At 43.7% G+C, this 27,468-nt stretch overlaps 1 protein-coding gene across 8 annotated transcripts in view; it reads right to left on the reverse strand.

Annotated features, from left to right (window-relative positions):
* Positions 1 to 24,900, reverse strand: part of RC3H1 (ring finger and CCCH-type domains 1) — a 57,665-nt gene extending 32,765 nt beyond the window's left edge. For 3 of the 8 annotated variants that reach the window (XM_042873059.1, XM_042873063.1, XM_042873060.1), the window contains exons 1-2: positions 10,779 to 10,917; positions 5,885 to 6,250 (exon numbers count right to left, since the gene is read on the reverse strand). In XM_042873059.1, the coding sequence (XP_042728993.1) occupies positions 5,885 to 6,115 (231 nt within the window). In that variant the 5' untranslated portion in view covers positions 6,116 to 6,250; positions 10,779 to 10,917. Of the gene's footprint in view, positions 1 to 5,884; positions 6,251 to 10,778; positions 10,919 to 24,840 lie in introns of those variants that run through there. The other 5 variants (XM_042873061.1, XM_042873066.1, XM_042873065.1 and 2 more) reach the window with 3 other exon arrangements.
* Positions 24,901 to 27,468: the final 2,568 nt, after the last annotated feature.

Below are 27,468 nucleotides of genomic sequence, written 5' to 3' on the forward strand. Positions count from 1 at the left end.
AGTTGCTGCCATTTTATCAGCCTGCTTCTGTCTGGGAAGTTACACAAGCAGAACTGGCTCATTGATCAAACAGCACACGCATCTCATGCATTTGTACTGAGACAGACGGTGCCCTATAGGGCAGTCCCTGCCCTACCTACTGCTGGAATGGGTTTTCTTCCCACATCCCCCTGTAAGCATTCAATCTGCCAGCAGCAACAACTTGAAATGCAAGCAGAGCATCACAGCAGCAGCAGCCATGGGGCAGGAATCATAGAATGGCTCGCTCAGCCCTGGATTTCAGTCAGGAATCAGGCAGGGTTGGTTCAGCACGTGTTCACAGCAGTGGTTTGGAACACTATGCAGCACAACACAGCCCACCAGACACTCTTGCAGAAGCTCACAGAAAGCTTCCCCTTTCCCAAGAGAAACTTGGCACAGGAAAACCTGCCAAGAGTTAACAAAGCTATTCAACTCTGCATATCTGCACATCACTGCTATTTCTCCTCTTTGCAAAGGAAGCTTTAGTGTAAAATCCAAAAGAGCAGCTCAAAAGAGATGCAACGTTCATCTTAAGCTGAAGCAAGCATCACATGGAACAATAAAACAAGACGCTTATTTTGTGGTTTCAGGAGTCTCAGGAGATGAAAACACCTTTCTTCTCACACACACACCACTGAAGATGGAGCACCTCACAGCAGAGCTTGTGAGTAATTTGTCCTTTTGCTGGTACTGCTATATGCAGTTCCATTTCTCCCCATGCATTTATCGTTGTAACGATTGTAAGAACAGCACTGACCAAAAGAAAAACAGTACAGCCACAGTTTATGAAAGTCACATGAGAGCTGAATGTTAATTCTGGCTTCGTCAAGCAGTCGCTGGAGGACAACTGAGAAATCACTCAAGTTCAAAGCATTTTCACTTCCCCTTCTCAAAATATCTTTCCAAGAGCAGGCCGGACACCACAGTCCCTTCTGTTTACGCCTCTTGAGAACCTCAAAATAGATGCCCTGCAGAATGAGTTCATGATTTTCACCCTCACTCAATATTCCATTTTCTCAGACACCACACCCTTTGCAGTTTTCACTGCAAGTACATTTACATAATATCACAGACATCTCCCAACAGAGAACAAGACCGGAAAAATAATCTCAGATGCTTTATTACTTTCAACTTGTGTTCCTTTTGAGTACATCTGCCTTGGCAATGAGTGCAGAATGGCAGCGTGGCTGTGGGAAGAGGCAGGTTGTGACACATGAGAAGGTGACCAGGAAAGCATGCCGCTGCATCACCTCATACCAGGCAGAGATTCGGAACTGGCGATTTAGCTGTAATTTCATGAAGGATGTCAGCTTGAGTTGTCACTAATTACCATCAGATATTTAACTGCACAGAACAAAAACATGCTGAGTGGACCAAATCCCTCTTTGTCTGGTATGAAAACTGTTTTCCCCCACTCTTATCCTCCTACAAATGTGCATCTTGCTTCCTGTCAGCAGGAAACAGTTAAAAATTCAAACCAACACAACTACAGTCTTCTGTCTTCAGTTCCTCAAGAGTTTTCACCAGAGATTTGTGAAGGGCCCTGTAGAAAGCTCCTTTTTTGTGACACCTCATTTCACCAAAATTATCAAGTGAGCTGCTAATATAAGCTCTGCAGTTGTAATCTTCCTCCTTCTTGTGGGCTGTCACTTCATGACATTCCCACATTCTCTCTCCATACACACAATTGCACTGCCTAATGTCTGGAATTGTATTTATCACAGGTGACTACAATAGAAATTGAAGTGCCACAGGAACTTTTGTCACTTGACACCAACTGTCTGGAATGTGAACCCTTCTGTTTTGTATGGCACAGAAAAGAGGAGGGAAGAAATGAAATGACAGATCCATGACTGTGCACCTTCAAAACACTGGCCCAGTGAATGCTTAAAGCAGCCACACAATAGCAAGTGATCTGTGGATGCTTGAGCAGTCAAAATTCAAAACTTAATTCCATTAGAAATAGGCTTAAGAGATTTCTTCTCTACTTGAGAAGTTTAAAAAGTTTTGAATCCATTCCTATGAATGCTCTAATAAAGCCTTTCTGATTTGTACTAATGACCACTGTCCGTCTCTTTCTTCACTTCTTCTCTTAGCTCTTACTTAGGTGCTCAGATATTTCGAGCTCTCTCAAGGACAGCAACTGCCTCCTTCCCCCCACCATCCCTTCTCCCCCCACCTCACTCATGTGTGTGCTGAACCACGTGACCACTGCTCCAGGGCTCACCCTGCACCCACTGCTGATGTGCACCATGCTACAGCAGGAAAGCAGAAGGGTTAATTTTCACATCAAGCATGGCTTTAAAATGGGCAACAATTTCACTCACTGGAAAATGGGAGAGCTGAAACTGACAAACAAGCAGTAACTCAAAGAAGAAACTGACACTCTCCAATGCTAACCAGCTCTTCAGGAAGTTAATGCTGTTGCCAGAGAAACAGGCACCGCTCCTCTTGGTGCCCATGTGACAATTGTAGCCCATTTTCCCTGCTTACTTCACCCACTGTGCCTGTGTGAAAGCCAGCCAACGTGATTCGTCCTGGAATCCTATCACTGCTGCCAGTCACAGCAGAATAGATTTGTTTCTTCAAACTGCTTGCTCTCTGCCTCCAGCAAAAAAGCACACAACGCTTCTAAGTGTGTACTTCTCAAAAGCTTCCCCAAAGGGAAAAGAGCAAACTGTTCTTTCTTCTCCCAGATAAAAGCTATAATTGTGTTCCACTCTATTTCCTTCTAAAATGAAGCCTCTTTTATGGAATTCATCATTTAAAAATAAAGTATTACTGGTTTTCCTGGGCTCAGGTTCAGGTGTACAGTTTGCTGGAAATTAGGGGAGGTTAAAGACATACAGCCTACTACAACTACTAAGTCACAAAGTGGAACAAGAAAATGGATTTTGTTTCACACCAAAATTGATGATTCTACTCATTTCATAAACTGGATTTGCTGCTCATAGATAGTTTTTGTTGATGTATGCAAAAGAGCCCATCTTCTTAAAAGGACAGAGTTCAAAGTTAACATAGTTTCTCTGTACTCTTTCTGTCCTTTAGCCAAAGTTTTTTTTTTTTCCTCCTTTGTAAAACAAGTCCAAAACAAGTCCAGACTTTAAAAAGACCAGAGGAAAAAAAGCAGCCATTTCCCTGTCCTTCACAGAAAAGTAGTCTAATTATTTTATAGTACTCCAGAGTCTGGTAAACACTCCCAGAGATGCCAGGAAGGGGAAGGGAAAGTAAAAGAAAGGAGAGTGAATTATACTAAGTGCTGATTTCACTTAGAGCACTAGAAAGTGCTCACTGAAACTGGGAAATAAGGGGGCTGTGTGTGTGTATGTGTTTATCTCATGGGGAAAGTGCACATATGTACTAAAAACTGCTAAGATCACCAATTATTGTTTAGTTAACAGAATGCAGCTGGCAGCATCCATACAGGAATGGATGGCAATCAAAAGGCAAGAGAATGCAGACTCCTTTAGTAGCATTTGCAGCTTTTAAGGACATCATGAAACAAGGTTATATGAATCTTCACTGTGTGAGGTATAAGATAGAAGAAGACCAAAGAAATATGCCAGTAAGTTTAAGTCTGAAGCTAGAGTTCAGAAGGCTCTCAAGATAAATACTTACCACACTATTCTTCATAGCTCACACACAAACAGATGAGGAAATTCTGGTTGGCTAACTAGCAAAACCAGAATAAAATTCTCCATTACCTGTAACAGGGGGCAGAGTTATTTTTCATCTCATTCCAGAGGGCTTATTTTTGTGGAAATTCTAATTTAAGCTATCACAGCTTCTTTACATGAAGTGCACACAAAACAACTGAACAAATGCAGAACATTTACCACAAGTGTTGCTCGAAAGGCAAATGGGATCCTGGGCTCCATCAGGAGAGGGGTGGCCAGCAGGGACAGGGAGGTGATTGTCCCTCTCTACTCGGCTCTTGTGAGGCCCCATCTGGAGTACTGTGTCCAGGTGTGGAGCCCTCAGTACAAGAAAGACATAGAGATTTTGGAAAGGGTCCAGAGGAGGGCGACTAAGATGATCAGGGGGCTGGAGCACCTCCCCTATGAGGACAGGCTGAGGGAGTTGGGCTTGTTCAGCCTGGAGAAGAGAAGGCTGCGGGGTGACCTCATTGCAGCCTATCAATACCTGAAGGGAACCTACACCCAGGAGGGGAGTAAACTCTTCAAAAGGGCTGACAACAGCAGGACTAGGGGAAATGGATCCAAGTTGAAGGAGGGAAGATTTAGGTTGGATGTTAGGGGGAAGTTCTTTACTAGGAGAGTGGTTAGGCCCTGGAACGGGCTGCCCAGGGAGGTTGTGGATGCCCCGTCCTTGGACGTGTTCAAGGCCAGGTTGGACGGGGTCCTGGGCAACCTGATCTGAATGTGTATGTTTGGTGGCCCTGCTAGGCAGGGGGGTTGGAACTACATGATCCTTGGGGTCCCTTCCAACCCGGGTGATTCTGTGATTCTGTGAAGTGTGAACATCTGGATACAACCAGAATTATTTCTGGATCTCCAGAGAAAAGGGAGGAATATATAAAGGAGAAAGGGAGAATGAAGAGAATGATAAATATTCATAGCATCACACAGATTTCACAGTGCTTGGACACTCTTCAAAGATGGAGCATGTACACATTCATTACAGAAATGGCAGCACAGGGACTTATTACCTTCTTCTGCAGAGTGAGATGAATCACCAGTACAGTGAGAAACAGAAATCAATTTTTAATCTTCTGATACAAGTTCTAGACCAATACACAGCAAGAAAACAAGAAATAAGCCACACTCCTCGATAAATCAAATGAAAACAAGAAGTGGCAAAACCACATCTGGATCTAAGTCACAGAATCTAACAAGAAGCATCGTAGCAACATATTAGCTTCCCCTTTTTATAGCTCCTCTGGAATACAACTCATCTCTTTTCCTTGAGCTGTGCACTTCCCTGAATTTTCTGCTGCCTCTTCAACTCAGCTGAATCCAGGCAGCTGAGCAGCAAACAGAAAACAATGACCACTCTAAGATAACTGCATTCCTTCTACATTTTTGTCCTTACTCATAAGTTAGACATGATCACCCCTGCTTGCCCTTATCTCACAGTTCTGTCCAGCCTTGGCAGGTACAGATCACAAGAAATCACTGGTGAACTAATCAGTAAGCTTACACTAATTTAAGTCTGCACTGCAACTGATGAACTGGCCACATCCTTGCCCTTTTCCCTGGGCTGCCAGTAGTACCAGTGCTGCAGGACTACTCACGCACTTCATTACAATTCAGCTGACCCCTGAGTAACCTTCGAGCAGAAAGACCATCTTGGGCAGCCTCCCTGATTCACCTTTGTGAGTTTATATTAACATGCCAGCTCACAAAGTTACACTTTCAGAGTTCAGTTTCAAATTAAACTTAAGGCAGTACAAAGGTTGCTGCCAGAGGGGTCTGTCCCACTTCTTCCCCCCTACGTCCTGCTTTTGGGCCAGCTGATTATGAGAGCCCATTGGGTCATCCAGGCAAAGCAAGTAACCTACTCACAAAAGAAAAATGGCTTTCCAGATCTGACACTGATCCTGATTCAGCTCATCCTTTCAGCAGAGTCTGGCTAAATACAACTTAAGCAAGAAGGAAGAGAACAGAACCAGCCATTTGTAGTGACAGCCCACAGTTACACTAAATCACAAGCACAAAATTAGTCAGTGACTGGCAGAAGCAAGATCTGAACTGCTGTTCCAGCCATATTGTCTACAGCACGTCACAGCTCAAAACCTGTAATCACCAAAGAGATGCCTACACAGTTACATCTTCAATCAGTAATTGTTTTCCTTCTTTTTATGAGGACAACACGGGAAGAAGTAATAGAAAACCATTGTTACCTGAGCACCCACGAGCTGCAGCAAGGCTGAGTTCACAGGAAGAAGTTCAATATCTGTGTTGATAGTGGTCTGGTCAAAAGGGCACGCCTTACGGTGGAGCTTGTTGAGGCACATCTTGCAGACAGTGTGGCCACAACCCAAGCTGATGGGCTTCCGAATTGTTTCGTCAAAAGTCTGTGTGCAAATTGGACAGGAGAGAAAATCCGTCCACTGTGGAGCTTGTACAGGCATTGTTTCAGGAGTTAATTGACAAGACAAAAATCTAAAGCAGATTCCACTGGAATCAAAATCTTCGAAAAAAAAGTCTGTTTGCTTTTAAATATCTTCTGTAAGTACAGACAGTCAGCACATAGTGTGAAACATAACCTGGAAGAAAACAGAAACAGAAAATTAGCATTCTCTACCGGAACAGGCATCTGAAATCCTCTGTGCTACGTGAATACCACTTGTAGAGGTAGAGCTGAACTAGGAGTGCAGTTCTGACGTTAAACAGAGGATTCAGTCATGACTTGTTTTAATTCCAGCTATTTTCTGGCACTGGAAAAGACACTTAAACCTTCTTGCTCTTATCCATCTTAGGAAAAAAAAAAAAAAAAAAAAAAAAAAAAAACCCAAACAAATCAAGATAGTTATCTTACGAAAGATGTAAGGCTGGATTAATTACCTTTCAAATTTTTACGTTTTTCTTTACAAATGATTCAATTAGCATTAACTAGATCTGAATCAAAACAAGACAGCTTTCAAAAGTGCTGCTGTATTGATTCCACCAAAACATTTTTTTTTTCAAGTATTCACTAGAAGTTTCAGTAATTTCACCCAAAAGCTGAATCACAAGCCAGCTTCCTCCCAAGCTCAGAAGCTCTGGATTGGCACATGATGATTCTGTGAAAGCACCTGAGATGCCACAGCCTCAGAAGATGGATGTATGGCTCAGGGTTATGGTCAGACACCACCAGCACACAATGCAGTCATACACAGTGCCAGGCATTTACAACCGCTGCAACACCACCAGACTGCAGCTGATCTATATGCCCCCATGGAAGCGTTTGGGGCCAGGCTGGATGGGGCTGTGAGCAATCTGATTTGGTGGGAGGTGTCCCTGCCTATAGCACAGTGTTGGAACTAGATATTCTTAGAGCTCCATTCCAATTCAAACCATCCTATGATTCTACATAGAGCTACATTATCCCACATGGACCTACCTGGGCACACCTCCCATGCCCTGGGAATCCCCATGCATTACTGAGTGCAATTCTGCACTGACAGCTTGCCCTCAGTCTGTCAACCACAACAAGAATTTACAGAAGTCACTATCAGCTGTAAGAGCCGGAACTATTTCTCAAATACCCTTTTCTAACCTTGATCTATATCATTAATTGCCATAAAAGCAGAGCTACATTATGTGTGCGATGGGAAATATGAAAGAGCAAATGTGAGAGGAGGTTATATGAAAAGAATCATTACCAGAAGCAAAATTGGTAATGAAAAAAAAAACATTCTGATGCCTGGCTTGCTTTCTTTCATCAGTGAAGGAGCAGAAAGCAACTCAGGTCACACTGAACTACTACTGAACAGATTTTTCTAAACCAATCACTTCTCTACAAGTCATTGGTTTAGGTTCCATACTAAGGTGTGAGCACTTGCTTGCTATTATTTGTTTAAATAGAAGCAAACCTAGCAACCTCTGAACAAATCTTAGCTTAAAAAACAAACACACAACTCAAAGGCAGAAAGAAACTTCAAGTAAGAACTTGTGCAGTTTAGAATCAAAGCATTTTGAAATGGCAACAAAAATCTGATGCCAAAACAGAGACTGAAAAGCCTGAGGCCTTTGTTCCAGAATTTAGCACAATGCGGTTCACGCTTAACATCATTTTGCCAGGGCAAACAATGAACAGTTACAAGTTAAGCTTTTAGCCATGTTTCAACAGTGTATCTAAAGCCTGGTTCTACAGCTAATGAAAAATAATTACATCTATCATCAACAGATGCACAATGCCATATATTGTAGTCTGCTAGGCAGCCAACAAGGAACCACGAGGAAATCAGCACTGCCCAGTCAGACGGCACTGAGGAACAGGCATTGCAGCTGTATGAGCACCTAGGTATTCCATATCCCATTAGAACCTGCAGTAGGTATTACCTTGAAATATCACAAGACCTTTCTGCAAAGAGCAGCACACAGCTTCATAAATCTAGTGCAAGTACTGCCGTGTTGTGAAATACCACTCGGTGCTCACAGCTTAACAGCTGAATCACACTGCTTCCTTTCCATCATGCTGCTATTAAAAGATCCACCAACAGCCTCCCAGTCTCCTCTCCAATTCAGAAATGATTTGAACAGCCTATGTGAAACACTGATTATTAACCACTATGTTAATCCAAGCATTAACAAAAAGAGCAATTTTTTACTAACTGAGAAAATCTAAAACCAGATGCTTATGTGAAACCACACTGCCAATGCACAAAGGTAGGCATGGACATACAGGCTTCGCTATCCCACTTTCTCAACTGGAGAAAATGAGTTGACATGCTTTAACACAAGAGTTAATTAATTTAAAAAATAAACAGAGATGTTGTTCATACCCATGCCTCTGGCCACCCAAGAAAACCAGCGTAACAAAATAGATCATTTATTTACAGTCTTAACATTAGGATAAGTTTTTGCTTTCTAGTCTGGGAAGGGTTTTGAAGGGCTGGATAACAAAGGAGGCAAAGCTCACAGCTAAGCACAGCACACAGAACAGTCCTTGCATGTACTGGCCAGCCGGGCTAGAATGGCCTTCACACACATACAGCCCCAGCAGTGGAAACGCAACAACTCCGGGGCACCAGGCGGCAGCTCTCCCCATGACAGGCTGCCCTCCAGCCCCTGGCTGCAAGCACCCACAGCCCCAGACTGGTGCCTAAATGCTAGAGGCCACTGACAATAGAAAGTATGGCTGGGAGAAACCTCAGGAAACCACCTACTTTTGCATGGTCTAACTGCTGAAACAGATGGCTAACTGGCTTGAGCCAGCCAATCTTGCCCCATAGAGGAAAGGAATAGCTGTGTGAGCAACAAGCCCTGCTCTGCTAATAAATCTCCCTGCTGCTCAGCATAGAGCTAACTCCAGTGCCACATACAGTGGGAATGACATTGAAGGGGCTGACAACTCTGAGCTGTGCGTATGCAGGCTGGCCCTGAGCTAAGCCTTCCACGGCTGCCCACATACACAGCTTTGGTCTCACTGCTGGGTCCTCATCCTCAGCACCAAGCAGAGTCACACACTGAAATACAACTTAAATCCCACCCAGAAGCACCACAGGCAGATGGTGTGTCAGTAAGCAGTGAGGTGAGGTAAGAGATGTCTTCTTGCAAGCTTTGCGACCTGCTACAACCTTGAAAATAACAGGAAAAGTACTCTCTAACTTGATAGAACAAGCACACGAGCAAACACAAGCTACAATAAAACAACAGAAATGAGACAGCTTCAATCACCCCTCCAGAGTCACGCTGGAGGTATGAAACCTCACGAGCAAAACCCAGACTGCAGCCACTTAGGAAGACAAACCCATATAAAAAAAAAGCCTCTCCCCATAACATTCCGACTTTTTAACTCATCCCTTCCATTCTCTTTCCTGCTTTAACTCCCAGTATTATATACACACACACCTACACACAAACACACACACTTCTTTAAGCATGACTGAGGAAAATAAGGACATGCCAGAAGAAAAGATGAGAAAACACAGCCCCAGCACACAGCCCATCACGTGCGCTGCGTCACGCACAGCCCGCAACAATCGCAGCTTGTCAGCTGGAGGCAGATGACTCAGCACCCTACAGCACCACTCCTGCCCTTTCAGGATATGCATCACCAAGAGCACTACCTGCTCCTCCATTCCCACCTCTCTCTTTATGGCACTTCTCTAAGTTTTCCTACCCTGGCAGTGTGAGCTCTGGGACGTTTGCAGATCGAAACTGTGGATAATGGTAACTTTTCTTGCCTGCTTTTCTTTCGGTCCTGAAGCTGTATTATTTCTGCCGAGTCTCAGAAACAAAACAAGCAGAACTCCCTGCACCACTGAACGTACAAGTAAGCCTATTTAGTGCAAAGCTTAATGCAAAAGCAGCTCCTCGCTGCCAAAACAAACGTAGCTGTGCCAACTGATCTGCTCAAGCAAATACGGCTCTTGGCTGATCTATAGTTTAATCTAATAAAGCATACACTGCTTGATTAATTCTTTCAAAGACTCTTACTGCTCGGCAGTAATAAAACAATTCTGAGAAAGAGCAACCTGGCCAAAGGCACAGGGCTGGTTCTGTGATACATTAATAAACCTCTGAAGCTCTAGGTGAAAAACAAATCAACCTAAATGAAGGGAATAGATAACACTGAACCATCTATCTGATAAGAGGAAAGAGATACATACAGCACAGCCCTACCCAGCAACTGCCACACAAACACCCCAAGACTCACCAACGCCTCACAAGGCATATTTAAGTATTTCTCCCATTCCAACGCAGCACATAATAAACAGCATTTCTGAGAGTGCAGAAATGTATTTCTTTTCTTTCCTGAAGGGAAGCACAGCACCTAACGCTTCAACAAGTCCTGAATCTCATCTTAGGGAAAAGCTGACAAGCTGACCCCTGGGAAATGCCGACCAGCCACAAGTAACCAGTTGTTTATACAGACAAGGCAGTTCCCCAAAAGCACACTGAAGCGACACACACTAACAGCACACACAGCCACCCAGACAGGCTGCACAACAGGACAAACACTGGCCAGCATTCTCTGTATCTAGTTCCACAGAAAAGCCTCTGGGGAAATAAGAGGGAAAAAAAAATGGAGAAAGAGACAGCCCATGCCTGAGCAGGGAATAGAAGGCAGAAGAAAAAGCTGCTTACCTCTGCCTGGGGAGCGCCATGAACACCACTAAAACAATAACCCAGAAGAGTATTTCCGACAGGCTGAGCTCTCCCCCCTCTAGTCTTTGCTCTCTGAAACTCTGCTGCACACCCTCGAGTGACGCCAAGCTCCTCGCTTCCTCATTCCTGCCCTGCCGCACGCATGCCCAGCCTGCCCGCTCCCAGCGCAGCCCTCAGCAACACAAGGCAGGGATTCCCACTCCGCTCAAATCCCAGAAGCCTGTGTGTAACACCTTCCTATTCTTCTTTCCAACCCACAGAAAAACCAACAGGCTCCAGTGACGTAAAGCCTCTTAGAAAAAATAATAATAGCAAATTATCAACACCATCAAAATTCTGCACCAAAAGCACTGAAGCTCAGTTAAACCAGACTCAAGGTTTGCTTTCTCTTAGCCTCAGTAATACAGCTGAACAATGAAGGCTTTCATTCAAAATTATCTTATTTGGTCATCTGTAAAGTTCCTTGGGAAAATGGGGCTGTTTAAGGTCAAGACATTATACTTGTGCAATTTCCTGGCTTGTCACAGCACAAGGGAGAAGGGTGGAGGAATATCACATCTCTCTTCAAGTACCTCTCCGACAGAGAACCTAAAACTAATTTGCAATGATTTACACTTCACACATCCTGTGAGGCAAGGAAGATGTCTTCCTATGGACTATAAAACTTCAACAGAGTTGTTTACTCTGTTTTCCACAGGAGAAAAAACAAAAGGAATGAAACCTAACAAATCATCTTCTCGACTCCTTGTCCTCTTTCACCAGTCTCATTCCATCAGAACAAGAGCACTGAAAGGCAGTGTGCATGGAAAGGAGGTCCTGCTCACCCTGCCCCACAGCACAACCCTGGATGTAGCCCTAGCAGTGCACTGTCAGGGATGCCACACGTGCCTAACTTTGTAACTTCTGGGTGGTATCAGACATCTCTTACAGCTCATTTAAAAGAAAGGGGAAGCGACCAACCCTTCATAGCAAATGGTTTCATGGCCTATTACCTAGGAAAAATTTCCTACCAATCATAAGGAACCTCAAACCCACAGATGATTAAAGCTAGGGAATTAAGAGCAGACAAGCAGGTCCAGAACACGCTCCCTTCAAATTAAGACTTCTTGCTTATTTCAACGCAGATGACTATCTCTAGCAGCACAACGATTAAACCAGGATTTAAAAAATAAATTAAGGAAAGAATCAATCAGATCAACAGTAAAAAGCACTTGAAAAGCACTCATATAGCTTTCAGAATGCACTCAGGTTCAACTGGTCACAACATATCAAGAGCCACCAACTCTGCTCTCCAGAAGCGACGGCAACCAAACACTTCTACACCCAGAAGCAGAGCCATGTTTGATGAGCTGCCATCTAAACACACCAATAAAAGAATGGCAAACACTAACCTGCTCCCAAGAGCTAATGCCGAAGCAATTCATGTGCCCCCAGCCAACAACACTGTGACACTACTGAGCCTGAGACTTCTGTAAGTCATGGGGAAGAAAGTAAGGACAATTCCTTATCTATCCCAGGAGACTGAAACAGAAGGCAAAGTTTCTGCATCCAGGGGGACTGTTCTCCCCTATGATATTTTGCAGAACTTACACAATAGCCTACATTGCAGAACATACACATTAACATCTACTTCTATATATAAATGCAACCTTTTAATAAACACAAATGTGCAGAAATACGGCTGGACAGCAACTACACAAATATATCATTTTAACTGAAACAGGGCAACAAACTGGTTTGTGTGAGCTCACAAACACCTCACCTGAAAAGTAATGTAAGCAGCAGGAAACTCAAGAGACAAAGATTGGAAGCAGGTAGTAAATACTTCAGTTGCATGGGCACAGCTCAAAGAACAGGGATCAGGGAACTGGAGCACCTCCCTACAAAGACAGGCTGAGGGAGCTGGGCTTGTTCAGCCTGGAGAAAAGAAGGCTGTGGGGTGACCTCATTGCAGCTTTCAGTACCTAAAGGGAGCCTAGAAACAGGAGGGGAGTCAACTCATTGAAAATGTAGATAACAGCAGGACAAAGGGAAATGGTTTGAAGCTGAGGGAAGGAAGATTTAGGTTGGATATCAGGGGGAGGTTGTTTGCTATGAGAGTGGTGAGGTGCTGGAACAGCTGCCCAGAGAGGCTGTGGATGCCCCGTCCATCCCTGGAGGTGTTGAAGGCCAGGTTGGATGGGGCTGGTACTGAATGTGGAGGTTGGTGGCCCTGCCTGTGGCAGGTTGGAGGAGTTTGGAGATTCATCATCCTTGAGGTCCCTTCTAACCCAGGCCATTCTGTGATGCTGTGAGAGAATGTATCAGAGATCAAAATCACGAAATTTGCATCACTCCACGTAGGAAAACCTGCAGTGACCTGACAACTACTATAGGTGTTCCGTAACTGAAAAGTAAACGTAGTTAAGGGGTGAGGAACCAGAAACTCATCACCACTACAGCTCCCAGTACCTTGCAGGGCTTCAAGAAACAAGGATGTTAAGTACCCATTTGAAAATTTGGAGTCAGGAGTTCCTCCTGAGCTTTTTTACCCCTTCCAGTCCCTTTAACTTGGAGCTGGTTTTTCCCCTCATTCAGTAGGTACTGCCCCCATTTTAAAAGCAGATAGCAAACAGCCTTACGTTAATAACTGTTTACATAACAGGAGTCTCTAATAAACCTTTGGTTACTGTATTTACCTCCAAACGCCGTTTAATTTGGAAGAGTGCATTTAAACATCAAAAAGAGCTTTTAATAAAAGCATCAAGTACAACAAAGTTTCGAATTTTTAAAAAACAGAAACCTATGGAAGCACTGCATACCTGCCCATGTTTTTATCCAAGAGTTGTTTTTACAATCAAAAGAAGAGATCTCCTATTTTCTGCTGTATACAAAACAAACTCTAGACTACTGTGATTTTATTTCAAAGGGCAATGGAGCACCTAGTGCACTGGCATGCTTTTCACCATAACAGGAATTCCTAAATAGGTTGTTTGGTTTTGTTTTGTTTTTTTTACTCACTGAACCTCATAATTCTACTGTGTGTTACACCCTCCTCTATCTAATACTTCTGAGACAGAAGTATTAAACTACATCAGCTTCAGGATTTCAACTGCTCTTCTCCTGCACTTTTTCAGTCAACAACGCCTATTGCTTCTGCATTAGCGTGACACTGGATGGTGCCATCGACTTTGGAAAAGAGATGCAGGTTTGAGAACAGTTGTCCAAACACTGCTTTGCTTACTATGACACCACAACCATACCCACTGCTTCCAAGAAGTAATGCTGGCACACTGAGGAGATGCCAATGGAGTGTAATCTGAATTTCCCCCATTTTTCTCCCTGCTTGCAGCTCAAGCCTCCCTTCATTTGCCACGTCAAGAGCTGAAAGTAGTACTGTTAGAAGCTGTTGACTGGAAATACCCACACTGTAAACAAAGACCAAATCACAACCTCAGCCTACAAATGGGATTCTCCAGTTAAGGTCTAGCACTGCAGCAACAGAACTTTATCTCCACTAAGACACCAGATCTGTGCTGCTCACAAGCTAAAAAGGGCTAACCATCTTATCCCTGTGAGGACTGAATCACCCAGACTTACATTTTAACTCCACAATCAAAGAAGACAGATAATTAAATATACTAATTAAGGCTCTTCGGTGTTTTCAGTGCAGTTTCATATACAGCTTATGCTGAGGCAAATCAGAACCACATCACAGCAAGGCAGCAGCACCACGGCCCAGCATTCTTACATCCCTCCCATGTCCCAGCTCTACACCCGACACATCTGTCTCATCTATACCAGGGACCTTGTTCTGATAAAACCAAATCCCTTTCCATCCCATGTCAGCTCCTTATAGACTCCAAAGCTGCTCCAGTTTGGCTGACTGGTCAAGAAGTCCCGGAAACATAAAGGAAAGAAGAAGGGAGAAGGGGGCCAACCGCAAGCCACATTTTGCATCAGTGCAGTTTTATGAAGTTTTTAGAAGCATCTTCACGAGCAGCTTATTGCATAAGGGCAAGGGCAACAGACTTTAAAAGTGTGTCTTATGTAATGAGATCTGTTTCTAAAGTACTAGCTTTTTTTACCTATATATTTAAACTGTACTAAATCCCAGCACTGAGAATAGCAGTCTGGCATGATGAAAAGAGGTGAAATGGAACACAGAACTCAAATGAACACAATTAATGGAATTCTTCCTTTAGGAAGGTAAAAGCAATCATGTGAATGTTCCAGTAACTAACAGAAAAAGAGGTCACTGAGACCAAACTCAGCCAGATACCCCCTTCTGGCAACCATTGCAGTAGCTTCACTGATAATAACAGGGGGAATATTCAGATAAAGAATGTAAGTTTCACAGATGAGTATTGTGCTTGTTTCCGTGACACAGGCTGCAATTGCATCTCATTAACCACTCAGTCTACACTGGGGCTCTGGTGTCATCCAAGGTTAAGCAGCAGCTCCTTGCAGTAATGGCAGGGAGCCTGGAGAGTTACAGCTCTGTTGCAACTGTTGGATTAAGAAAAAAATAAAAGACAACAATAAAAGAGTCAAACAAACTGTTCCAAAGGTTTTCTCCATGCCTGAGCACAGTTTCGTTATAAAAAAGTTAAACACTGTGCAACACAGACAAACCCGCTCAACATTTCCAAGTAGTTTTAAATTACCACGCACACACAGCTTGAAAGACTTCAAATAGCAGCAGGAGAGTCACACCACCTTTGCTGAAAAGCAGGTTCATTCAGGTACTTCTGACTCACAGTGTAATTGAGCCTGATCTGCCTTATGCTGCTGGCACCTAGTGATTCAATTTGTAGTATTGCTAAAAAGAGCAGTCCCAGGGGCCAGAAATAGCCTGGAGCAAGCTACAACTTCTGAATGTGGTATTTCACCTAACTTGCAATTATTAAACAAAACCTCACATTTATTTCTTATTTTTGCTTTGCTGTTAGTCTCACCTTCCAGATTTATAAATAGTGCCTCTTCTTTGCAGCTTTGAGATTATTAAAAACAATACTTGCGTGGTTCTGGCGAGTGGAAACAAGCAGGCTTAAGTCTCAGCATTTCCATTAACTGCTTACTCCTATCCAACGACTGACATTTCAGAGCTAAACCACAAAAAAAGAACACTACTTGATATTTTTTGATTTAAGTACACCAAACCATGCAAGACAGCCTTGAATAAAGAAGAAAAAATAAAACACCTTCCAACATCCCAGGCATCCTCCTATCAGTAATGATGAGAGGTATAACTACCTTTGGCAAGAGCCTGAATTCAGATGGGAGCAAAAGAGTATGTGGCGTATAAGGGTTTTGAATTATAAACCCAGTCTTAAAGGTTTAAAGTTACATAACTTGAAAATAATCCAAGTGAAAGGGCAAAACATAATCCCATGAAGTTACCTATTAAAATTCCATTGCCAACTTGATGGTTTTCACTACGCCAGTCTTGTAAATGCAGTTCTGCTACAGACACACACTTCTTTTAGAAGAAAATTCTCTAATTTACTGCTTACTTAGCATAGAACAGATGCAAGTAGAGCAGTCCACGGAAAATAATTCTCTCATTCTCAGTTGATACCACTGTTAAGTACTACAAGATTAGTTCATCTCCAAAAACACACTATAACCACATTTTAGCAGCACCAACAACTAGAAAGAAAATAAGAAATACTCAGGACACTCCATCTCACACAATCTGCTGCCCCAATTCTAGTACAGAAGTATACTATTAAGTATAGAACTCTTCATGGCTGCTGAACTAGTATATTTTTTAAAAGCAAAGAGGAAACTTCTGTTAATGAACCTGATTCTGAAAGAAAATCGAAGTAGCTCTTTAGTCTGACATCCCTGTAATTCAACTGGGCGTTTTGGTTCCTGCTAAGAATCTTCTTCCTGAAGTGGTCGCAGCCCATCAAGAGCTTCTAACACTGACTGCTGTCAGCCCACTGTTTGAGCCTCTAACAGTCCTACGAAGCTCTTACACTTGGGCTGGGAATTACTTTAACACACAAAGCCTGCTAGGACCAAAACATTTCAGTGTATTTATTAGCATACTTCAGTCACTGGATTTCCACAGGCTTACTGTCGATTTTCATTCTACAAAGACAGCAGTCAAAGCAGCTCATCACAGCAACACGGTTGATTTTATTCCTACTCCTCAAAATCTACACTAATTCATTCATGTTGCTTCAGAACTTATCAGTGAGGCATTGCTGCTGCCCACTTCCCCTCCTGAAGGCTCCCAGTTACTCTCACACAAGCTGCCAGATGAAGGTCCACGGTTTTTCCTCTCTTTCCTGGGGCAGGGTGAGGGGAACAGCCAGCTCCCATTTTTATTTAGCAGGTGAATTCGTGTATTATTCAGGGGAAGACACAATGGAATGTGGTTTTAACTCAGATTTTACATAAGAGAAGCTACACCTGGGATAGTTTCAAAGCTCAGTGAGCAACTCTGCCACCACACCCCATTCTTGTCACACAGTGCTAACATGACAGCCACACCATTATGTCCAGAATGCCGAAGTGCTTAGCACACCTACCATGTATTGCTGTGGCAGCCTTCTTCCAGGTATGCCTGGAAATCATCTAAATCATACCCAGGCTTCAGCTTGACAGAGATCAAGTTACTCTGTTCTAAATTGGGCTAGTGAATCCAGAAACCCGCATATAGATGGCTGTGATCATGTAATTCCTCCTCAGGAGCACACCCAGGCACATCCCCACCCAGTCCTGGTGCGCAGTTTTGTTAGAAACATTTGACTGAGAAGTTCCACTGGGAAAGGAACCGACCAGAAAAGCTAACTGCAGGCTGCCGTTTGCTGAACCCACGTAAATCCTCAGCCACCAAAATACAGGGGTGGAAATATTTAATTTTTATGAACTGTAATGCAGAGACTTTGATGCGTAGTGTAGAATAATCCTACTCATTTCTGATATGTCTGGTACAGGAATACATGCTAAGAAAGCCTGATAGTGCCTTGCTGGTTCTTATGTCATTTTAATAGCTCTATTTTTCTCTGTTCCTTTTTGCAAATACTGCAGAAAGAAAACAAAACATAGCATGAGGACATGTACAAATCTGCCACATATTCCTCCTCTTCTGGAAGCTTCTCTGCCATAATTACAGTGCTCGGGGAGAAGGTTAGCCTCAACAACTCTGGTAATAATTGAGAAAAAGGGAGTTCTCCTGTTCTCATCTAAGTCAGCCCTTATCAGCAGCTCTCAAAGCACAAGGCCAAAACAGAAACACTACTGTCAGAATTCAAGCAGACAACTAAAGGTGACTTTTTACAAAACAAGTCCTTAATTTGAACAGTAGCCACTTAACTGTGCCTTCCTGCTGTACTTTGCCCACAGTACCATTTTTTTAAGCCACAGTTATCAACGTGAAACTCGTTATTCAGATCCTTAACACAAACATGCCCTTAAACCTGGCAAACAGAATAGATGATTCAGAAGAGAAGAACACAGGAAAATACAAAGTGAGCCATCCTCAAGTCAGAAAACGGCTCTCTGCAAAGTACAACACGCAGAAGCTCAGTAGCATACAAAGGCATCACAGAAGTAACACCTTCAGGTAACAGTCACAGTGCGACAGAGCACGTAGACAAGAGGTTAATAATATGCACAGGCATTATCAAGATCAGAAGACAGCCCTGATGGCTCAAGCTCTTCCGTAGAATTCAATAGCAGCTGGCAACAAAGTGGTCCCATAAAGCAGTCTGGATTAATGCAGGCAACTGAAGTCCAACTAATGCTCACTTTACGCCACAACATTGTCTTTCTGCTTGCTGTATGCATCTCCTACGAATTAGTCACAGTGTCCAGGCTTCCATCTTTAAGGAGGTTAAAGAAGGGAGAGTAAAGTTACAGTTGACCAAACTGCAAGGTTCTTGAAGTACTACTAAGATCCCTTTTAATTAATTCCACAGGAGGCCTCTTCACACAATTAAATAGGAATGACTCACAAACAGGAAGGGCAGCCTGAATTGCAACCTCTCATCTAACTTAGCAGCTCATTCCAACAAGCCAGTTTAACCTAGCTTATTTTTATCTTTCACATTCACAGGAACAGCCCAAGTAGTCACGAGGGAACGTGCCATGAACAATGCTTCCCAATTTCTCCCCGCTTCCAGAGGAAGCAAGGACATTTTGGGAGACCACAGCAAAGTTCCAAGAACAAAGAGTCCCATGGCCTCTCCATTATCCAAACAACCCATCCTGGATTGTCCAAGCAACAAAATTAATAAGCAATATGCCATCTCTGTTACCTTCATTAACTAGCTGAATTGAATACTGGCTGATAGCAGCACAAAAACAAAACACTCAGGAGGAAAGTAGGTAACACCAGAGAAAGATCATGAAAAACAATGAGAGATGAAGACACCAACGGACTGGGGAGAACTCAGCAAGCAAAATCCAAAAACCAAACCGGCAGTTAAGCAGGCAACCAAATACAGACCCTTATAGAAAAGTCACTGCAAGTCTGGAAAGACACACAGGAGAGGTACGCTCTCTCTGTCATCAGTCGTCTTTGAGACTTGGCTTTGTCCTGGCTGATTTTTGAAACAAAAATCCACATTTGCTGTACAAAGTAAGTAAAACTTCAAATTCCTGGTCTTTTAGAGCTGCCAATAAACGCTGCTAAGTAAAAACCAGCCATATTTTAGCTTTAAAAAAAAAAAGTTTTTGGATGCTGATGTCTACCCACATTGATGACCAGTGACAGTTTCAGTACCATCATTTATCATTTTTAATTTGATTAATTCATTCTGCTGTTTGCAACGGGGTACTCTGTCAATTAAGCATGTCACTTGGGAACTCCTGAGTTCCTCTGACAAGACTAAGAAAATTAACTGACCGCCATCTAAAGCAGATCCTTTTAATGGCTCTAGAAGGCTCAAAAAATATCGATTTAGGCAAGCTCTAAGCAAGCTAGGAAACACACCGTGAAAGCTGAGATAATGTCCCATCCAACGAGGGGGTAGGCTGAGAATTGCTTCACAGCATGTATATGTTCTTCCTTTCCTCCACGTGAAGCAGGACAGCATTTTGGTATTTTATATCTCCTCACAATACTCGGAAGATCCGACTGGGGCACAGAATTCAGCTCTGATTCTGTAAAATTTCTGTTTAGGTCCTTTTTAAAGTATCACAAACAGAGAAACTGCTTCACTGGGCTCACCAGGAGAACATCTGTCCAGAAATGGGATTTAATTAACATTAAGTCTGTGTAACTGCCAGAATTATGAATGGTCATTAAATGATGATTATGCAGTGTGTCACAAGTTCAGACAGCCATGTAAGGCAATCAAACTCACTTTCTGCTATTTCTTTTGAACTAGCTGATAATTTCAAGGTCTTTAGTTCTCGTGTCTCGGCACGCAATTAGAAAAAGGGCACAAACCACTTCAGCCTTCCTGTACTGTGAGTACCAGATTCAACAGATACGAACACTGGATAAGGAACTCTTAGCACTTGCCTTTGTTTGTACAGTTCCAAACACCAAACAGTACCTGAAGGACTTCTATTCCAAACTGATAACAAAAGGAAGGAGGGGGTCAAAAAAAGAAGCCAAACCATGTGACTTACAGGACAAGCAAGAGTCAACAGTTAAAGGTCTCATTTAACTCTCACTTTTGAAGGAAATGACAAAGATTTATATTACACAAGCTTTGTATTAAAACATGGAAGAGTTACTGATTCATGTACAACTGCTACAAAAAAAAAAAAAAGAAGAGTAGGTCAGCATGAATAACATCTCAAAACAAATGGAAAAATGCTACTGAACAGTGGGAGTGTTGCAAAGAAGCTGGTTTACTAATAAGTAGGTAATTAAAACCGTCCCCCTTGGAACGAATCTCAATTCATTCACTCTGTAATACCTTCCTTCAACCTGACTCCTTTCGCCTCAGAAGACAGCTCTTCAATTTGAACTGGAGACCAATGCTGCCTGCCACAATTTATCAAAAATAATTAGTTTGCAGGTCCCTGAAGACCTTCAATGCATACTTAATAGACATGACCCTGCTTCTATACCAGAAGCTTCCTTTCAAAACTGAAGGGAAGTTAAAAATTTTAATTGCAAAATCTTCCAGCTTGCTCATTTTTTATCTGAAGTAATTGCTGTAAGTGATTTTAGAAGGAAACTCTGAGACCTTTAAAACTGGGCTGAAACCACTACTGTTCCACCAGCTGATCAACCAGAAGTTTGTAACAACAAACAACAGATTTCAAAACGGCCATACCTCAACCTTCAAAGCTTAGCCTGGCAGCTTTTTAGCGTCCTAAGAAGTCATGCCATTTGGAATGCCCGGACTGCATGTTCAACATAACAGCCTACCTTTGAGCAGTAGTTAAATAGCATCATTCCTAAAAACACGTATTAAACCGGCACGGTGAAAGGGGGCCATAAATCAGGCTTTGTTAGAACACAAATAAACCACACGAAGAGGAATGAGGAACGACCTGCAAGATGCAGGCTCTCCCAGAGCAGCAGGTACTTGAGTTACTGCAGCTAGCCGTGCACTTGGTTTCTTCAGTAGTCCTGTAGCTGAAGTGCAATCAGTCTCAGATCAACACAATATTTACCCCCTTCAAGTATTTGTGCATGTGGCCCTTACGCTTTCTAACTGCATGCTGAGCAAAAGCTTTCAGGTGGAAGCCTGTAAAAGATGTGCAGTGCTTTCTGCTGTGTGAATTAAAGTGGTTTGATTTCCCAGTTGTCAATGGATGGTGCTGAAAAATGCAGCTAAACAAACATGACATTCTTCATCTAAATAAGGCACCAGTTTCTTCTTCACAATTGAAAGCTTAAGCCAGAGCCAGGAGCTGCCACCTCCTCAGAGGTAACACAAGTTACACCTGCTCTTGTGATGCTGATGGCCTTTCTAAAGCCCACCTGCACAAACCGTGTTGCTCACAGCAAGCCACCTGTACCTGCCAGAAGTACCCCAGTCCACACAGACCTACCTTCTTTCCTGCTACATTAAAAAATGAATCTCCAGGTAAGTAAGCAACCTTGAATGAAACACACTCCTCTAACAACTCCAGCACAGGGAACTGTACAAGTGAAGAAACGATCTCGAAATCTTGATCTTTCAAACACAAAAGTCAGTTTCCTTTCTCACTGGTACCGCAGAATAAGTTTCTACCATACAGAAGTGATGAAGTTATTTCCATAAACAACTCAAACCAGACAACTCTTTTATGTCAGAATATCTACTTACAACAATGTGATGGGGCTTCCTCACCTTCTTCCCAGTTACACATTTCCACAAATAAAAAAAAATAAATCAGAAATCAGTTAGCCCTTTGGAATCTAATACGATTTCAGCTTTTACTGTAACCAAGAAATTGAAACCAATGCAGAAGATAATATCATCAGAAGCACTTCTTGAGAAAAACAAGTGGCCAAAGTGGGTGATGGGAACTGCACTCAATTCAGCACACACTGAGAACTGTCTCTACAGAAAGGAAAGTAACAGAGGTAAATACCTGTGGCTTTCTTTCTCAGTTAGTGTGAGTCTGCGGACTTCAGATTGCTTGACTGTAATACATCCTATAAAGAAGTAACCTTGAAGGCAACTCTGGAATTTCAGCTGGATTAGAACATGTATATAAAAACCTTTCACAACAGCAGTATAATACAGCTTTATTTCTGTATAATAGCTGAATATTCATTGCTAAACGCTGTGCAAGGCATTAGCTTCAAACTACAAATCCCCTGTTGAGTCAGAATTTATGGCCTAACAGCTTGGGATTCTCCAGCAAATGGCTATCCCCCAACTTGGGGTGTGCATGGGACGGGACAACCCACAAACCACAGCTTTATCTGCCAAATGATTCACTGAATCCACTGGAGATAAGAATCTTACACAGGGAACAGTCTTATCCAAAAAAAAATTAACAACTTTTACAAAAGATTCTCTGCTTATAAGGCATCATACAGTGGCTGCTGCATAGCTATTTTGAGACACTGGGGATGCACATTTATGAGTGTAAATGCAGATGAGTACTTGTTAAATATTGTAAAAACATCCCCTTTGCAGCAGGAGTTACTTTGGAGATACAGACCCCAGATAATCAGTGATATCAGTCTCTGCATCATTATTATCAAGGGTGATCACAGTCATCGTCACCCAAGACCTCCGAATCAAATATAAAGAAATTCAGTCACTATTTCAATACACTCGCTTGCCGAATCTCAGTATCTGCAATGCTTAATTCAACAAGAGTGGTTTCCTCCCAGATTGCCGATGAATCACTGGCAACAGGGCAGAGGTTTCTGAAAACAATCCTGCTAATCTCTGTTCACCTGATCATGTACTGTTATACAGTAATATGTATGTCCTAAGCTGCCCTTCAATTAAGCCTTGACATACCGGTGTATGCAACTGCAGGATCCACACGTTTACCTGTACATTAGAACATTTTAATATCTTTATGAGCATACAATAATATTACAAATCTCTAAATCACTTTTCCTTTAAACTAGTTCAAATACAATGCTGACAAAACAAAACAACAACACAGAAATCATGCAAATAACTTTGTTTCTCATCTCCATTAGTGTTAACGCTGCTCAGAAGTGACAGAGAAACTCGACATGCCTCCCAAGACTCTGGTTTTCAAAACAGACTACAATGACAGTACTCTCATTTCTAAATTCCTCTCAAACCAACCCGTCACGCTGCCTGCTTCAGCAGAACAGGAAGGTAAAACAACTGCAGAGAAAAACAGAGGTGCCTACCTGATAAAGTCTGCTTCTATTTATGTTAGTGGAAACCGTAATTTCATATCCATGTCGTGTATTAATAGAATAAAGAAAGTCACATTCTGTGGTTCTAGCAGAGAAGCACTGAAACTGCCCATTGCATGCACACGCCTCCTAGGTACGCCTGGCTATTTACACAGCTAGGAAGGCTTTCATCAGCTTCACTGATCTCAAACACACAAATGTAGAGATGCACAGTTTGCCAACTAGCACCACTCTCCTTGTAAGACTGAAAGGGAAAGAGAGGTCAGGAACAGGAAGAAGAGGTGAAGTTCTGCATTGGAGCACTGCAGAGCTACCTAACAGCTCTGTGTAGGCCTACGGCACGAATGGAATACAAACGCAGAGTTTGACAACTGTGTTTCTCTTCCTAGGAGGGCCATAAGAAGACGGTGCTGCTAAATCAGTTACAGGGATGACAGCAATTTTTGGCTCTTTTATAATTCTTTTTTTTTTTTCTATTTACTTCAGCCATATTCCATATAATACAAAACACGCATGATTTTTCATTCATGACTGATTGAAACTGCAAAACAAGAGAGCAACTCCTAGAGTTACAAGTACAGAGAAACTCAGCCCTACCGCTTCCAAGGAATAAAGCACAGAGGTTCCCTGCTTTTAACACAAAACACGCCTCACGACGGCTTTGGCGGACAAAACCTTACACCAGGGCACTCCCAGCCACCGCAACTCGCACCCGGCCGCAAACCGCGACCGTGAGAATCACGCCGCAATCGTAACATAACGCAGGGTTTAAAAGCGGTAAAAGCGCCCGCCGTCGGCTGCGCGCCGCCCTTGGGGCCGCAGACAAAAGGGCGACCGCTGGCACGTCACCGGCCGGGGGCTCCGGCCTCGCCGCCGGGCCGCTCTCTCCGAGCCGTGCCGAGCGACGCGTGGATGGCCGTCGGTCCTCCTCGGGAAGGGCGGCAGCAGACGCGGGCCGCGCACAAAGCCGCCGGCCCCCTCCCTCCCCACCGCAGCCCGAGGCGACACCGCCCGCCCCCACCCCCCGGCTGGACCCAACCGGCGAGACCTGCCCTCCCCTCCCCCCTCGCCGCCTCCCTCCCTACCTCCCTCCCGGGGCGCTCGGAAATAGAGCCCGGCGAAGCCCGAGGCCTTAGCGAGACGGGCGGCGCCGCGGGCCCGAGAGCCGCGCCCTCCCCTCCGCCGCACCCCGCGGGACGCGGGCACGGCCCGCCCGCCCTCGGCGGCACCCCGGGGCCGACCCCGCTCCCCGCCGCCCCGCTCCCCGCCGCGGTGAGGGCAGAGAGAAGCTGCACTCACCACGCGGGCCGGGTTCCCGGCGGCGGCCTCCGGCCCCCCTCAGCTGCGGCACACGGGGGCGGCCGCAGCGCCCTCCGCCTCCTGCACCCGCCGGCTCCGGGCTCCCCCCGCCAGCTCCCGCCGCCCCGCCGCCACCCCCTCCGCCGCCGCTGCAGCAGCGGCCATCTTGAGCGTCGGCTGCCTCCCTGCGCCGCCGCCCGCCCCTTCCTGCGCCCGGCGGGCGGAGGGAGAGGAGGGACCGGCAGAAACAGCCGAGTCACGGGCCGGGCCCTGCGGGGCGAGGGGCTGCCGGGCGGGGGAGCCGTCCGCTGCGCTGCTCCCTGCCTTCCGTGTTTTTGGTTTGTTGGATTTTTTTTTTTTTTTTTTTTTTTCCCCCTTCGTTCTTTCACTTCATTTCCTCGTCCCCAGCGCTCACGCAGAAGCAGCGAGGTTGCGGGACCGAGGTTTTGGCTCTTCGTTGCGTTCTGTGCGTGCTAGGGAGCTGTGTGAGCTGGAAGCCCCTCGGGCTCCTGCCCGCCATTTTACCTCAGGCGGGGCGCGCTGCGGTCCTGCTCGGAGCCCCCCGGGTTAACCCCCAGGGGGTTAAAACAAGATGATCATTGTCGTCCTTTTCGACCCAGGCCTTTCTATGATTCCATGATTCAGTGTGTTGGGGACCCACCAAGCCCTTCTGTGGAGCTAGTTTGGTTACTGAAGAAATTTTGAAGTATTTTACACATATTCTTGACAACTACCACATTTAGTTAGCGCAAACAGATGGACATTTAGTCCCCAGAACATTTCAAAACTATTTAACATCAGGATATTTCAGTGTAGCATCAAGCTGATTCTTGTTCTATGGAATTACGATCTGAGATATCAAATACAATGGAATTTGTTCGAATTTGTATACAAAACCCAGCACTGGGGTCACTGGCCCCAAGGCGTTCCCCAGGGATGTCCCTGTGTGGGCGTCCAGCTGGAGCCACAGCAGCTGCTTGGGGTTTGTTTTGTGCAGCTCTTCCTTCAGAGCTACAACAGGCACCAGCAGCTGATGTTGTGCTTTTAAAAGGTCTTACTTACAGAGTTACATGCTGATACTTTTTCTGTTACTCTCAGGAAAGGCTTTGGTGTACAACGCATACAGTAAGGATGCTGCACGTGGAATCCTTGCATTGCTAACCACTTCACAGTACTGCAAGGAACGTGCACTGCTCTGTCAATACAACATCCCAACAACAGAGGACTGTGTGACCTTCATCTACCATTGAAGCAATGTGATGTCAGGTGAGGAATAATAAAGCTCAGTCAGGGCCACGAGATAGCAACCTGCAAAAAGATGCAGGGCCACGTCGTTCAGACAGACCTGGAAATAAATACCTAGAGCCTCTTAGACAATGAGGAAAGCTTATGTGGAATTTAATATTCAGTTCATCTTTCTGGCTCTTTTATTCGTTGCAGACTGCTATGATTTTCATATTAATTTTACAAGAATTGTGCTGGTGATAGCTAAATATTAATTCTATCACACTTACTGGTTTTAACAGTATCACTTTCAATCATACTTCTATTTGGAGTTTTCCACCAACATAATTAAAACTTCATGCTGTTCAAGAATCAGTGCTTGAATAAAATAATATTAAAAACAGGCATTTGGCATTGTATGAACATGGAAGATTAGGATCTTTGCAAAGGCCACTTTTAACTTAGCCAGGCTCAATTCTAAATGAATTTGCCACCTAGGGTGTAAATTGTGTGCTCTGAATAATCCATTAGCTGTTCCTTGGCCTATTTTTCACTATTGCCTAGAGAACTGAAAAAACTGTTATGAATTAGTCCTTTCTTTCAGCAATTATGGGTCTTAGTGTGAACTATAGAAGTGCAACTTCCACAGTTTAATATGGAATTGTGAATCTCAAGCATTATGGCTGTTTTATTGTTATGTCCAAGAACTTAACAGAAGAGCTGTGAAAGCCTAAGGACAACAGAAATCTAAAGCAATGTTTGTAAGCATTGAAATCCTTTGTACCATCTTTACACAATATCCTGATGAATGATTTAACCAAGACTGTCAATGTTTGCCAGATTCAGAAATCAGGGATGATCACAGATCAGTACATTATTACATTTTTATCATTATGTTCATGTTTTAATGCTTCCTACAATGACACACTAAGATCACTTGTTCGCAATGACTGTGTAAATTATGTAAGAGTCTCTCTTGAAGCACAATCTTTCATATGACCACTTGGCAAATTGCAGCCTGGTTTATTATAAAAAAAATCTGAATCATCATACTGCTATCTAATTAACCCCTCTGCTTGCAAATGAACTATGAAACAGTATCTCTGCACATTACCCTATATAAATTTGAATATCTACTTCATCCTATTATTTTAAACATTTTGTATCACAGAAAACTTTGAACCAACAGTTGCTGTCTTTTGCAGGTTCCTTTCTTAGCTGCTATGCTACAAGTGTGAACCTTGCTGAAGTTGCTAGTATCTTGTTCAGACACAGAAGCCAGCACCAGGAGCTAAAATGGTTGGTGTTCTATGCAAACTTTGTTTGAAGTTGAAGAAACTAGAACCAGTTGAGGTCCAAAGACGTGCTCCTCCTTCCTGGTGTAGATCAAGTGGTGGTACAGAG

This window comes from Lagopus leucura, unplaced genomic scaffold, assembly GCF_019238085.1.
Source record: "Lagopus leucura isolate 7727_CA_CO unplaced genomic scaffold, USGS_WTPT01 Super-Scaffold_100009, whole genome shotgun sequence".
In the NCBI taxonomy this organism is placed as follows: Eukaryota; Metazoa; Chordata; class Aves; order Galliformes; family Phasianidae; genus Lagopus; species Lagopus leucura.